The 16,203-nt window shown below is 46.7% G+C and overlaps 2 protein-coding genes across 2 annotated transcripts in view; one reads left to right on the forward strand and one right to left on the reverse strand.

The window, feature by feature from the left end:
* LOC149440289 (uncharacterized) overlaps positions 1-16,203 on the reverse strand; it is a 70,996-nt gene that overhangs the window by 44,930 nt on the left and 9,863 nt on the right. The gene's annotated exons all lie outside the window — the stretch shown is intronic.
* LOC149440290 (uncharacterized) lies at positions 5,508-12,633 on the forward strand. Its single transcript, XM_089658830.1, has 4 exons — positions 5,508-5,676; positions 9,098-9,195; positions 9,285-9,519; positions 11,504-12,633. Exons 1-4 carry the CDS (start codon positions 5,508-5,510, stop codon positions 12,328-12,330), a joined length of 1,329 nt encoding a protein of 442 aa, XP_089514956.1. The 3' UTR covers positions 12,331-12,633.

The raw sequence follows: 16,203 nt of genomic DNA on the forward strand, positions 1-16,203 counted from the left end.
CAGCAGCTCCATCATCTTCTTGGTGACTTCTAGAATCTTCTGCATGTTGTGTCTCTCAGGGTTTAGGGAGTCACATGGAGGCACTGTGATGGTCATATGATCACCTGACTTCAGAAGAGGAAATCTCTGTATTGAGGAACCAATAGGAATATCATGTTAGAATCCCAGAATCCTCCTCACCTCTCCGGTCAGGTCTGTGATTTATTAATAGAGATAAGAGTGATGTCATGTGACCTCCCAGAATCCTCCTCACCTCTCCGGTCAGGTCTGTGTGTTATTAAGAGATAAGAGTGATGTCATGTGACCTCCCAGAATCCTCCTCACCTCTCTGGTCAGGTCTGTGTATTATTAATAGAGATGAGAGTGATGTCATGTGACCTCCCAGAATCCTCCTCACCTCTCCGGTCAGCAGGTAGATGATCTCCAGGGTGAGGTTTAGTATCTTCTCAGTCATGTGACTCCGGTCCTCCTCCATCCTCATTGGTGCCATCATGTGATCTATACAGGTCTCCTTGTAGACGGATAACTTTGGGAAATGAAAGTAAGAATGATTTGGATGGTATTGGTCACACAATAATAGGATGTGGATGTGAGGGGGGAATAGGAGGGTTGCTGGACATTGAAGAACTACTCCCCCCATGGGAAGACATTTTGTTTGGACTGTTTAGTGTTTGTTACATCTTGAAGGACCTGGAACCCTCTTGGTTCGTCGGATCAGAAATCCCCTTTTCTCTGTTGGGTTTGTTTTGTTTCTTAACTGGTTTGCAGCTGAATCAGGACTCCTCTAAGAACAAGTGCTCACTGAGTGAAGGAATGTCCTTCTCTATGTTACTTGATATTCCAGAACATGTCACATGACCAGTGAGACAATAAGATGATTAAGATTGCCAGTTCTGTAAGGTCGGAAAAATAAGTACAGGTGGGGGAGGGCCACCACAGACCCAGAGACCTCCCCTCCCTCCGAGTCCCCTGAGCCCTCCAGCCCCCTATTCCCCCAAAGCCCTGCAGCCTGATTACCCCTTAAAAGGTCCCAGTTTCCCCCTTCAGAGGCCCTAGCTTTACAAAACCCTCACAGCCCCTCACCTCCTCTACTTCCCTCAGACCCCTCAGTATTTTCCTCCCTCTGACACCAATGATGGAACATATTCTTCATGGCCGGCTGGGGAATGTTTCCTTCCTCCTGAGCAGCAATGTAAGGGGCTCTATGCTCCATACTCCTGACCCCGGCACTCCATCATTGTGTTGGCTGCATAGTGTAATGATTGCCCATTGGCTGCCTGTGTAGTGTCATCATTGTCCTTTGTAGGCCATGTATGGTCAGGATGGTCCTTGTCTTGTCTATTTATTGTCAGTGCTGTTTGTTTAGAGGACCATATTACTAGAATTTATCTCCACAATGAGGAGAATGTTCCGGCCCCGGAAGTGGGGGATGTTCTGCCCCTGAAGGGGTTCATCTGGGTTCCCACACTATATATGTGTGTATCATCATCTGCTGGAGATAAAAGACGTCACAGTGACTATGGAGGAAGAGGACAGACATGACTATGGAGGAAGAGGACAGACGTGACTATGGAGGAAGAGGACGGACGTGACTATGGAGGAAGAGGACGGACGTGACTGTGGAGGAAGAGGACGGACGTGACTGTGGAGGAAGAGGACGGACGTGACTGTGGAGGAAGAGGACGGACGTGACTGTGGAGGAAGAGGACGGACGTGACTGTGGAGGAAGAGGACGGACGTGACTGTGGAGGAAGAGGACGGACGTGACTGTGGAGGAAGAGGACCGATGTGACTATGGAGGAAGAGGACGGACGTGACTATGGAGGAAGAGGACGGACGTGACTATGCAGGAAGAGGACGGACGTGACTATGCAGGAAGAGGACGTACGTGACTATGGAGGAAGAGGAAGGACGTGACTATGGAGGCAGAGGACGTACGTGACTATGGAGGAAGAGGAAGGACGTGACTATACAGGAAGAGGAAGGACGTGACTATGCAGGAAGAGTACGGACGTGACTATGGAGGCAGAGGACGGACATGATGGGGGGTTAATGGGTGTAAATAGGAAATAACATCTTATTACCTCCTCTCTTGCCACTTCCAGCAATGTCTCCTCTTCTTTGTGCCACATGGAATTTCCTGTTTGTACCTGACATCACTTCCTGTCTTCCATAGGGACTTCCTGTTTAGTATAAGTGAGATCACCACCATGTGGAGCTCAGAGGAACTGCAGCCATGAGAAATGTCTCAAGGTGTGATCACGGCCTTGTGTTGTGTTCAGCATTTTGAATGTTTTCTTGTCATATTTGCCCTTTAACCCCTTCAATTCCGGGCACTTTTACCCCCTTCCTGCCCAGGACAATTTTCAGGTTCCCTATTCTTCATTCAGGAGGTCCAGTCCCCACCATCTGGGAATACAAGTCATTCACACTCTACTGGTAGACAACAAGGTTCCCCAATCAGTCCGTCACCTTCCAGTCTCTGCAGCAGAATACCAGGATGGAGTCTAGACGACACCTCCCACTGACTCCGCCCCTCTCCATGACTTGGATTCCTTAGTGGAGATGACACCTTGGAAGAGGACTGAACCCCAAATGTCTATCAGACAAACTATGAAGATCCAAACTCCCTCAGATTCAGAAATGAGATGACATTTCACAGAGGAGAGATTCATTTATACTTTACCAGGTGAGGAGAGCTGTGGTGGATGATAGGACCGCCCCCGAGGATTCCCAATGGCTGCTCCCCATAGAATCTGATCTGGTATGGAGAGTCTGGATTGGTGGAGAGTGGAGATGAGGATCAGATGAGTGTCTGTGAAGATCCATGTGCACCGTCCAGTGTCAGTCCCTGTCTGAGAGCCCCTCCCCCTTTTATATCCAAAACCCCCTTATCTAAGGAAAAGAGGTGTGGCTTAGAGTATTTACCCGCATCTGATTGGCCGACATTTCTGTTGATGTTCCCTCTCTCCGGAGGTTTCCATTTCCAGAGATGTTTCCTCTGTTAATGATTGGTGGGACACAGACAATCCAATCTTCATACATACATGGAGGCCCTCTGCCATTCAGAGAGGAGATGTTTCTGATCCCCTCCCCCGACACATGACCTCCCTGCCTGCAGATTCAGAGCGAAGGAGAAATCTTCCACACTTATCAGCTGCTCATTGGGGGACCTTTCCCATCCCCCCACCACCACACACAGCCAAAATGCCAATATGAACAGGGTGATTAGGGTATAATCAGACACATTCATAACACCCTGTGCACACTCCTGCAGACTATTAGCTCCCATTTCCCTCTCTATGTCTCAGCGGATCTCCTGCAGCCTATTAGCACCCATTTCCCTTTCTATGTCTCAGCGGATCTCCCGCAGCCTATTAGCTCCCATTTCCCTCTCTATGTCTCAGCGGATCTCTCGCAGCCCATTAGCTCCCATTTCCCTCTCTATGTCTCAGCGGATCTCCCGCAGCCCATTAGCTCCCATTTCCCTCTCTATGGCTCAGCGGATCTCCCGCAGCCCATTAGCTCCCATTTCCCTCTCTATGGCTCAGCGGATCTCCCGCAGCCCATTAGCACCCATTTCCCTTTCTATGTCTCAGCGGATCTCCCGCAGCCCATTAGCTCCCATTTCCCTCTCTATGTCTCAGCGGATCTCCCGCAGCCCATTAGCTCCCATTTCCCTCTCTATGTCTCAGCGGATCTCCCGCAGCCTATTAGCACCCATTTCCCTCTCTATGTCTCAGAGGATCTCCCGCAGCCTATTAGCACCCATTTCCCTTTCTATGTCTCAGTGGATCTCCTGCAGCCTATTAGCACCCATTTCCCTTTCTATGTGTCTGTACTCTGTGGGGTTTGGACTTGGGAGAACAAGACTCTGTGGGGGCGGGACTTGGTGAGCAGTACTCTGTGGGGGCGGGACTTGGTGAGCAGTACTCTGTGGGGCGGGACTTGGTGAGCAGTACTCTGTGGGGGCGGGACTTGGTGAGCAGTACTCTGTGGGGCGGGACTTGGTGAGCAGTACTCTGTGGGGGCAGGACTTGGTGAGCAGTACTCTGTGGGGGCGGGACTTGGTGAGCAGTACTCTGTGGGGGAAGGACTTAGTGAGTAGTACTCTGTGGGGGCGGGACTTGGTGAGCAGTACTCTGTGGGGGCGGGAATTGGTGAGCAGTACTCTGTGGGGGAAGGACTTAGTGAGTAGTACTCTGTGGGGGCGGGACTTGGTGAGCAGTACTCTGTGGGGGCGGGACTTGGTGAGCAGTACTCTGTGGGGAGGGACTTGGTGAGCAGTACTCTGTGGGGGCGGGACTTGGTGAGTAGTACTCTGTGGGGGCGGGACTTGGTGAGCAGTACTCTGTGGGGGCGGGACTTGGTGAGCAGTACTCTGTGGGGAGGGACTTGGTGAGCAGTACTCTGTGGGGGCGGGACTTGGTGAGCAGTACTCTGTGGGGGCGGGACTTGGTGAGCAGTACTCTGTGGGGCGGGACTTGGTGAGCAGTACTCTGTGGGGGCAGGACTTGGTGAGCAGTACTCTGTGGGGGCGGGACTTGGTGAGCAGTACTCTGTGGGGGAAGGACTTAGTGAGTAGTACTCTGTGGGGGCGGGACTTGGTGAGCAGTACTCTGTGGGGGCGGGAATTGGTGAGCAGTACTCTGTGGGGGAAGGACTTAGTGAGTAGTACTCTGTGGGGTCGGGACTTGGTGAGCAGTACTCTGTGGGGGCGGGACTTGGTGAGCAGTACTCTGTGGGGAGGGACTTGGTGAGCAGTACTCTGTGGGGGCGGGACTTGGTGAGTAGTACTCTGTGGGGGCGGGACTTGGTGAGCAGTACTCTGTGGGGGCGGGACTTGGTGAGCAGTACTCTGTGGGGAGGGACTTGGTGAGCAGTACTCTGTGGGGGCAGGACTTGGTGAGCAGTACTCTGTGGGGGCGGGACTTGGTGAGCAGTACTCTGTGGGGGGGGACTTGGTGAGCAGTACTCTGTGGGGGCGGGACTTGGTGAGCAGTACTCTGTGGGGGCGGGACTTTGTGAGCAGTACTCTGTGGGGCGGGATTATGATTAGATTTACTATTCCATTCATTTTCTGCTCATATAAAGACGGGAAGTATGGAGCAGAGAAATGAATAGACCTCCCAGCAATGTTATTACCAGGCTGCAGCTAGGGGGAGCTCTAATGTCACCCCAGCAGAGTGATCCCATCTAGCCCACATTAACCCTCTCACTGCCAGAGCTGGTTTTGCAGTGTGTAGGAGTCTGGGATGCGTTTTGTTGAGGTGGGGGAGGGGTTATGAATTGTTTCCATTCTCACTGTAGAATGTGCTGCAACAGAAGTGACATGAAGGCTCCTCCCACACTGATCACGGGACACGTATGACTTTTTGCTGCATTTCTGCCATGTTTTTACCGTGTTTGCATTGCACTTCTTAAAGATCATGTGACTCAAAATCCGCACCAAACCCTCACTGTGGGGGCATTGTTGGTTTGTTCTGCGGCGGTTTCCATTGATTTCAATGGGGAGGGCGTTCTTGGAGCGTTTTCTTACCACACCAAACCTGCAGCAAAAATGCAACAAGCAGGACAATGCAGCGGCCCCGCAACGGCTGAGTGTGAAGAGTTCCAGGAATACACGGTCACATGATGTTCTTCTACTAACACAAACCTGGGAGAACACCGGATGGGGTGACAGCAGAGTGACCGATAATGACACACATTGAGCTGCCGATAAAACTTCATTTCCAGAGTCCCCCCACAATACAGGAGGGGGCGCTATGTACTGTGGGGTCTGGGGGAAGGAATCTGGGAGGGAAATGTAATCTGCAGAACATTTCATACTCTGCTCTAGATCTGTAAATGTCAGCGACGTGCGATGATTGACACCCCCTTACCCAGATAATGGGGACTTGTAATCTGACAGATTCACATAGGAATTGTTCATTGCTGAAGGAGCCCCGAGAAACCTTTGGAGGAACCCTGACTGAGAAAGGCTGGACTAGGCAGTCATATAATTCTGTCCCCCTTGGTGGGAGTGGAGGTGACCCCTCTATAAGGATCTACAGTCCATACACACCCAGCACAAGGCCGGGGTCACACTACCAGACGCTTCTCGGGGCTGCAGTTCCTCTGAGCTCCACAAGGTGGGGATCTCACTTCTACCCAGACAGGAAGTCTCTATGGAAGACAGACAGGAAGTGATGTCAGGTACAGACAGGAAGTGATGTCAGGTACAGACAGGAAGTTCTGGGTGAGAGGTGAGGCAGGAGGAAGCAGAGAGGAGATGTTGGTGGAAGTGGCAGCAGAGGAGGTAATAAGATGTTATTATTATTATTATACAGGATTTATGGCGCCAACAGTTTTCTCAGCACTTTACAATATAACGGGAGACAATACAGATCAATACAAGAGGGATTTGAGTGCCTGCTCCTTGGAGCTTACAATCTAAGAGATTTCCTATTTGCAACCAGTAACCCCCCCATCATGTCCATCCTCTTCCTCCATAGTCACGTCCGTCCTCTTCCTCCATAGTCACGTCCGTCCTCTTCCTCCATAGTCACGTCCGTCCTCTTCCTCCATAGTCACGTCCGTCCTCTTCCTCCATAGTCACGTCCGTCCTCTTCCTCCATAGTCACGTCCGTCCTCTTCCTCCATAGTCACTGTGATGTCTTTTATCTCCAGCAGATGATGATACACACATATATAGTGTGGGAACCCAGATTAACCCCTTCAGGGGCAGAACATTCCCCCACTTCCGGGGCCGGAACATTCTCCTCATTGTGGAGAGGTGTCACCTTCTCACCTCATCAGTCTATACTAATGGATTATATCACTTTTATTAGTTGCGGGGGATGGAGAATCCTAAAATATCACACTGACCTCACAGCTCCTCCTCCCAATGTCCCTCCATCCAGAGTCTATATGTCCTATGACATCACACTGACCTCACAGCTCCTCCTCCCAATGTCCCTCCAACTAGAGTCAGAGATTCCTATGACATCACATTGACCTCACAGCTCCTCCTCCCAATGTCCCTCCATCCAGAGTCAGAGAATCCTATGACATCACACAGTCCTCACAGCTCCTCCTCCCAATGTCCCTCCATCCAGAGTCAGAGAATCCTATGACATCACACTGACCTCACAGCTCCTCCTCCCAATGTCCCTCCATCCAGAGTCAGAGAATCCTATGACATCACACTGACCTCACAGCTCCTCCTCCCAATGTCCCTATCATCCAGAGTCTATATGTCCTATGACATCACACTGACCTCACAGCTCCTCCCAATGTCCCTCCATCCAGAGTCAGAGAATCCTATGACATCACACCGACCTCACAGCTCCTCCTCCCAATGTCCCTCCATCCAGAGTCAGAGAATCCTATGACATCACACCGACCTCACAACTCCTCCTCCCAATGTCCCTCCATCCAGAGTCAGAGAATCCTATGACATCACACTGACCTCACAGCTCCTCCTCCCAGTGTCCCTCCATCCAGAGTCAGAGAATCCTATGACATCACACTGACCTCACAGCCCCTCCTCCTAATGTCCCTCTAGGAATGACCGATAAAATGATATCATATAGCGGGGTCTCCATACTTTGTAAACAAAGGGCCAGTTTACTGTCTTCAGACTTCAGGGGGTCTGACTGTGGACAGTGATAGTAGAAAACATCCTGGCATCAGTGGGAGTAAACTGTTCCATCATTGGTGTCATTGGGGGACTAGTGACCTGTGGCTGATGTCAGTGGAAGGAATAGTGCCCCATCGGTGGTATTGGTGGGGGGGAGATAGTGATCTATTGTTGGTGTAAGAGTCAGAAATGATGCCCCATCATTGGTGTCAATGGGGGGAATAGTGCCCCAGGGGCTAGATAAAGGCAAGCAAAGGGCTGTTTCCGGCCCTCGGCTGCAGTTTCAAGCCGTGTTCATTTTGTTGACTAAACTATTTGAGTCGACTAAAATACGACTAAAACTAAAATAATTCAGATGACTAAAATGGCATTGTAGACCAAAGACTGACAAATCCTAAATGGAAGTTTGGCATCAAAACTGGTTTGTAGGTAACTGGCATCAGGGACAGGAGAGCTAGAAAAGGACATAAATGAAGATATCTGGGAAAGGATGGAACTGAAGGCTAACATAGCAGAAACAACAAGACTGGATGGCCCCGTGGGGTTACCATGGACACTGTGACATCACCATCACTGACATGTAACATGGAACAGATGGAATTAAAAATGTATTAGACATAAAGGAATGATCTCCTAGATTGTCAGCTCTAACAAGCCGGCCCTCTGCTTCCTCTGCTACCAAATTGTATTGTAACTGTAATGTCTGCCTTCATTCTGTACAGCGCTGAGCACACTGTTGGCGCCATATAAATCCTGTATAATAATTTGACTCCTTTCTTCTTATTCTATGGTGTTAGGATGTGGGGGACCCTTGGCATCCTCATAAGCAAATCAGAACTGTAGATCCTGCGTTGTGTGTAATGACGTCAGAATTCCTTGACCTGCGTAGTGTGGGGGTCCTGTGGGGGGGAATTATACCTCAGCCTGAAGTGGGGCTTTAATAAAATGGAGACCTGAATGGAGAGGTGAGGAGGATTCTGGGAATATCATTTGATGTGACTATTTGTGTTCAGATGTAGAGTTTTCCTCCTGTGAAGTCTGGAGATCATATGACATCACATTGCCTCCACCTCCCTCCCTGATAGAAGAGAGAAAGAAGAAGAAGATTCTAGAAGTCACCAGAGAGATCACTGAGCTGCTGACAGGAGAGGTGAGCGGTGCCGGGAATTCTGGGACATTCTCCAGTAACAGACAAGGGATGTGTCTGGATGGTGACTGTATCATTGTGTGTGTCAGGTTCCTATAAGGTGTCAGGGTGTCACTGTCTATTTCTCCATGGAGGAGTGGGAGTATTTAGAAGGACACAAGGATCTCTACAAGGACGTCATGATGGACAATCAGCCGCCCCTCACATCACCGGGTAAGAGGAGACTTTATTGTAAAGGAGAGAGCAGTACGGAGGATCCACCTAGATCCCCCATCATCTGATAAACACATAGAAACAATGGATTCAGTCAGTGTGTGTGTTTCCTACAGATGGATCCAGTCATGGGAACCCACCAGAGAGATGTCCCCGTCCTCTGTATTCCCGGGATTCCACACAGGAAGGTCACACCATCCCTCACCATCATCAGGTAGATGAGGAACAATCACTGATAGTATCATTAGGATCTGTACATTATCTGCATTGTTACCATTGATGTCATTTTATTATATCTTTCAGAGTGGAAACCTCGGGGATTATAATATTGTTGTTAAGGAAGAATTTAAAGAGGAGGATGAGGAGTATGGAGTGATGGAGGAGTTTTCAGAAGGACACAAGGATATGATGGAGCCACCTAATACCAGGAACCCACCAGAGAGATGTCCCCGTCCTCTGTATTCCCGGGATTCCACACAGGAAGGTCACACCATCCCTCACCATTACAAGGTTGGTGGGATGGAGAATCTAGAATATGGTCTCACAGAAGTGATTGTTTTTTATGTGATGTCACAATATTGGAGTTTATGTTTTACAGATGAACTCTTCTATTATTGTTTTGGTTTAGGGTGAAGATCTGATAGATATAAAAGTTGAGGTGAAAGCAGAAGAAGAAGAGGCGTATGTGAGGGATGATCAGCAGTCTATGGAGGAGGATGGAATAACGGGGACATTTATAGAGGAGGACACTCCTACAGAGATCAGCACAGGTGGGTCATGAACACTAAATCCATTCCTCCACCCATACTGCTCACTGATTGGTCCAGAGTAGGGCGGGGACTGGGTGATATCAGCCTGTAATCCCCTGGTCACTTTCCTGAGCTGTGTTCCCCGTCCTGTATTCCTGGATTTCTCTCGGATAATCTTCCTTCTCTGTGCTGCAGACACAATTTATGTATCTAGACTGGATTTATGGAGGTTCTGGGGTTCAGCTGGCAGCAATATGTTGATTTTCACCATAGACATTATTAGACCTAAGCACCGGGGGCATGTGATTTGGGTCTTCTGTCCCATGACCGGGTCTAGCAAGATCTCTGACAGAACAATTCTCCCAGAGATACTTACTCTGAGTGCAGTCTCAGGAGATGGGAGGCAGCGGTGTGGGATCTCTGCAACTTGTCTACAGTAAACATTTAATGTTCCACTGAATACCAATATTATGAGACCTGAACCGTACACTGTATAAGTTATATTGTACATTACATACTCCTGACCCCTGCACTATATACTCTATTTTGTACATTACATACTCCTGACCCCTGCACTATATACTCTATGTTGTACATTACATACTCCTGACCCCTGCACTATATACTCTATGTTGTACATTACATACTCCTGACCCCTGCACTATATACTCTATTTTGTACATTACATACTCCTGACCCCTGCACTATATACTCTATGTTGTACATTACATACTCCTGACCCCTGCACTATATACTCTATGTTGTACATTACATACTCCTGACCCCTGCACTATATACTCTATGTTGTACATTACATACTCCTGACCCCTGCGCTATATACTCTATGTTGTACATTACATACTCCTGACCCCTGCGCTCTATACTCTATATTGTACATTACATACTGCTGACCCCTGCACTATATACTTTCTGTTGTACGTTACATACTCCTGACCCCTGCACTATATACTCTATGTTGTACATTACATACTCCTGACCCCTGCACTATATACTCTATGCTGTATGTTACATACTCCTGACCCCTGCACTATCTACTCTATGTTGTACATTACATACTCCTGACCCCTGCACTATATACTCTATGTTGTGGATTACATCATTCTAATACCGTACTGTACTGAGTCCTAACTTTTGTATCTTTATATAAGTTGTACATTACATTGGCCTTACTTCTTTTGCACTCATTTTCTCCCAGCTGGACATTTTATATCGGATGATGTGATTGGAGCACAGACTTTTACATGGTGATAATAATGTGATAACTTCCTCCAACTTTGGACCCTTAAACAGAAAGTGATAATGGGGGAGGAGTCAATACCCCAATGATGGTGGTCTTCAGGATCAGTCCAGTCTTCATCTTGGTTGTTCTCCCCCCATCCTCACTCTCTGACCTCTGGTGGGGCTCAGCCCCGCTGTTCTTCATGACTAAATCATGGACTAAATAAGGAAGTGCAGTACTTCTTGTGTTGGGAAGATGGCGATGAGTGATAGAGGGGGTGGGGACCCTCGTCCTATAATCCCCTCATCACTGTCCCTCCTATAAAAGACAGTTCTGGTTGTTTCCTCACTCTCTGACTAAGGTCCATGAATAAAGAAATGACCTGGTAGGAGATCAGAGGAGCCATTTCCTAGTTCCCTTGAGGGTGGAATTGTAAGCTCCTCAGAGACCAAGCTGCCTGATGTGAGCGGAGTCCTGGTTTGGGGGAACCAATCAGCTCCTGTCTTGTAATCCTCTTTGTCTTTGTATTTTAGTCCATGGCCGGGAGATGAGGAAAACCTCCGAGGATTGTCTCACTTTGTCTCCAGACTGGAAAGTAGAAGATGAGGACATCACACAGTATAGTCCAGGAGAAAACCCGGCTCCCTCCAATGTCCATCCGGCACCACCCAGTGTAGATGGACCATCGGATTCCTCGTATCCTGAGGAACCTCACACTGTGCGGGACTGGGCCGGCCTTCCAACAGGGAAGAGGTTCTCCTGTCCTGAGTGTGGGAAATGTTTTTCAGTGAAGTTCAGTCTTTCCAGACATCAGAGATCACACACGGGGGAGAAGCCGTATTCCTGTCCTGATTGCAGGAAATGTTTTTCATTGAAGTCCCATCTTTCCACACATCAGAGATCTCACACGGGGGTGATGCCATATTCCTGTTCTGAGTGTGGAAAATGTTTTTCACACATATCCAATCTTTATAAACATCAGAGGTCTCATTTGGGGGAGAAGCCATATTTCTGCCCTGAGTGCGGGAAATGTTTTTCAGTGAAGTCCAGTCTTTCCAGACATCAGAGATCACACACGGGGGAGAAGCCGTATTCCTGTCTTGAGTGCGGGAAATGTTTTTCACGGAAGTCCCATCTCTCCATACATCAGAGATCTCACACGGGGGTGATGCCATATTCCTGTTCTGAGTGTGGAAAATGTTTTTCACAGATATCCAATCTTCACATACATCAGAGATCACACACGGGGGAAAAGCCATATTCCTGTTCTAAGTGTGGGAAAAGTTTTTCACATAGATCCAATCTTTACACACATCAGAGATCTCACAATTGGGAAAAGCCACTTTCCTGTCCTGAGTGAGAGAATTGTTCCTCACTGAAGTCCTGTGTTCCTGTACATCAGGGGTCCCACACAACGCTGGAGGTGTATTAGTGCCTTGAGTGCGGGAAATGTCTTCTAGATGAATGTTGCTGGACATCCCAGCTGTCATGTGGGGAAGAAGCACACCCTGATATACACCTCAGATATACTCCATGGCTGATCTTCATCATGGAAGAAACAGTCCATAAGGAGATCAGAGGTCCCCAAAGATATGGATGAAATGTGTGACCAGGTTGGCTATTGATGGAAGGAAAAGAATAAAAATGGAGTCCTGCCCTGTGATTGGCTGAGTACATTTTGTGGTGGGAGATTTCACAAACACTTAGAGGTCTGTTTAAAAATAAATATTTCTACCTCCTGTATACCGGACACTTCCACCCCCTTCCTGCCCAGGCCGACTGGTAACTATCAGCACTCTCACACTTTGAATGACAATTACACCGTCATGCAACATTGTACCCAAATTATATTGTTATCATTTTTTTCACACAAATAGATATTTATTTTGGTGGTATTTAAACACCACTTTTTACCATTTTTTCTTGTTTTTACAAATAAATCGTCTTTCCTTATAAATGTAGACAAAGGTGTATTCTGCGCCATTTCTTGGGTACAATAACCCCAATCAGTGTCTATGATTCAGTGTGTAGGAGAGTTATAGAGTCTACAAACTATGGGATAGATGTCTGAAAATCCATCATGTCTGATGACGGCAGATCTCATTTCTGAGGATCAAAAACACCAGAACGGTACAAATTGTCAGAACTTTATCTGTGAGGAAATAATCCGTATACAATTCATGGAAACAGGCGGGATCTGGAATGAAGGAGATTCCCTACTAATTCTCACAAAGTAACCGACATCCCAGTTCTGTATTTGTGATAATTGGAAGACAAAATAAAATGCAATAATGTGCAAAAATATATATTTATTAATAATATAAATCAGTACAAAATGGGGATGAAATATAATAGGTGATGATAAATAATAAACAATACAAGATAACAGTACAATGATCTAATCCACAATAATGGGGAGAAATACAAGCCAGCAATTACTGCCAAATATTAATGAATTACATCCAACTGTCTGGAAATGTCGTGTAAGAAATCAGTAACTCAGCAACATGTGACAACAGATATACAAATCCCCCCCGTGATCTCTCTACAGCCAGATATTCAATGCTCAACGTGTACCTTGCCATGACTTGATCTGGAATCCCATACACAGGCCAATCCAATCCGCTTACAATCTGAGATGAAGATGTAATGTTACACGAAGTAGTCTACCTTGTCATATATATACTGTATACATCCGGATAAACCATTTTGAGTCTAGACCTACTAGCCAGGCACAATCCTTACTCTCCACCAGTTGCCCCACCCAACCTTGCCCAGGTCCACCTCCAACCCCACCCCCAGGCCATCCCCCAACCCTGTCCCTAGCCCTGCCCCCAACCACACCCCCTTAAAACTTATGAAATTACATTTTTCTTTAGAATAAAGAGTCCAAAATATAAAAAACTGCAATTATAACTTTATTATGTCAATTTAAACATCACAGCAATAGCTTAATAGCAATCGGGTGCAATAAAAATATCAAGTTTTACAGCTTTAAACCTGCAGTGAACATTTTGTATTTGTTTTGTTTATCTCCTGCATCTTTAGTAACTGCAGTAAAGTCTCTTTTAAAAGATGTAAGTTTAGTTTACAGAAGTATAGCATAAGAAAAAGTGCTTATTTTGATGCCAAAAAACATGGAATAATAATTACTGTAAACATGTTGTATTTCTTATCTCCAGCAGAGACCTTAGAGAAGTGCGGCATTAAGAAAAAAGTGCCTCTTTTGCTGGCCAAAAAACATAAATAACAATAGTAAACATTTTGCATTTTTTATCTCCAGCATCTTATTAAAAGAGAGCTTAGAGAAGTAGTGCATTAAGAAAAAACAAAGAAGTGCTTATTTAGATGCCAAAAAACATGGCATAACAATAGTAACCATTGTAACATAGAGCAGCCATGGTTTGTGTTGTACAGCAGGACCAAGACTTGTGTAATACTCTTTTTCTGATACAAAATACCATTTCAATGGCTGTGTGTGGATTGAATTCTATTCAATTAAGAAAAAAAAAACCACCAAAAAATGATTTTTTTGGATACCAAAAAGCTGTAGGAAGCCAGTTTCACATCAAGATTTGCTATGGTTTTCATTGTACAGCAGGACCAAGACTTGTGTAACGTCCCCTTTCTGATACAAAATACCACTTCAATGGCTGTGTGTGGATGTAATCTTTTAGTGGTGGTCCATTAACAGCAATCATCAGAAGATCATCCAAAGTCTCCCGTGTCAGTGATGAACGATAGACCGTCTTTATTCTGATTTGGTAGCTATAGCCACGTTCACATGAGGCGGTTGTTGGGGAAGTACGGCACAGAAATTGACCAGAGGGAGTATGTTGCTGAATCTTTCTGCTGATTCAGTCTTTTCAGAGTCTCAATAAAAGAGTCCATTTTGAATGGAGAGTTTGAGGTCAGCCCACTCTGCTTCTAACAGCTCAATTTTGTCTTCAAACTGATTATCAAAAACATGTTTTGCAATTCTGTGCAACTCAGTCCATCCAAAGTTGGGGATGTGAGCTTTGTCTGGCCAAGACACGCTGTTCAATATATGGACAGATTGTACAATATCTGAGGAGAACGAGGAAAGCCTCAAAATGAAATCTCTTTCTGCTTTGGCCAATACAGATTGGCGTATAGACTGAAATTCTGTCACCAGCTTGAAGGTTGGTCAGCTGCAGCCCATGTCGTTTTCCATCTTCTGTAAACTTACTAAGAAATTCAAGTTCGTTTTTTTCTTTCCCATCAGAAAGATCCTGAAGAGTTTTAGCTGCTTGTTCTAGTTTGTTTTTTACCTGACAGATCATAAGTTCCTTGTTCTGAAGACTCTGACAAAGGTTTCAGCTTGCTAGAAAATCGAATAGGAAATGTAAAAGTTTCACAAACTTCATCTGTTTCAGGTCTTTCAGGATGCCTTTAACTTTAGCAGATTCACATGATCCCTCAGATGATATCTGCTCACAATGGCTCCCTACTGTCTTCCAGTGTTGCAGAAAAGCACGCAAGGCCTCAACTTTGCTGCATAACCAGCGCACTGTGTGTACATCTTTCATTTTCAAGATTTCCTCAAAGTGTCTGCGAGATCTTTACTGGTTGGCAACCCTTCTTGATCCACGTTACAAGGGTCAAGGTGCAGAGCTCATCCAGTCTTCCCAGAGGGAGCAGAGGATGAAACATCCTGAGGACACCTTGAAATTGTGCAACACCTTTCCAGATACTGGGAGGTCACCATTTCCTGGACAACGTGTTTCTGAGGCTTCATTCTGTCAAAGGAAGAGCGGTGGAGAAGGCGGCCAGCTGACCGATTAAACAGTTCTTTAGTCCTCAGCACCCAGGACTGTTAGGTTTAAGCACCCATCGGCAGGGTCTGCATCATATGGTGCAGGATTATCTAGGGGCAAGAACAGACTTGGAGACCTTTCCAACTGATCATCCACTGGGTTACTGGGTCTTGAGGATGGATCACTGGCCAGAACTTGCTCAATATGCCATCAAGCTACTGGCCTGTCCTGCACCCAGCGTGCTTTCCGAACGGACATTCAGTGCTGCTGGAGGTTTTGTGATGGATAAAAGAGTGCGTCTGTCCACAGACTCCGCTGACCAGCTGACATTTATCAACAAGAATCAATCCTGGATAATTTTTCTATAATTTTTAACAGTTCTCAACTGCAGGGCCCATGACTGCACCCAGCAATAGTAACTGAGGGGACACAGTGTTCAGGCACCATCAACACTG

This window comes from Staurois parvus, unplaced genomic scaffold (assembly GCF_062004578.1).
Source record: "Staurois parvus isolate SC_StPar_1 unplaced genomic scaffold, SC_StPar_1.0 ptg001098l, whole genome shotgun sequence".
Classification (NCBI taxonomy): Eukaryota; Metazoa; Chordata; class Amphibia; order Anura; family Ranidae; genus Staurois; species Staurois parvus.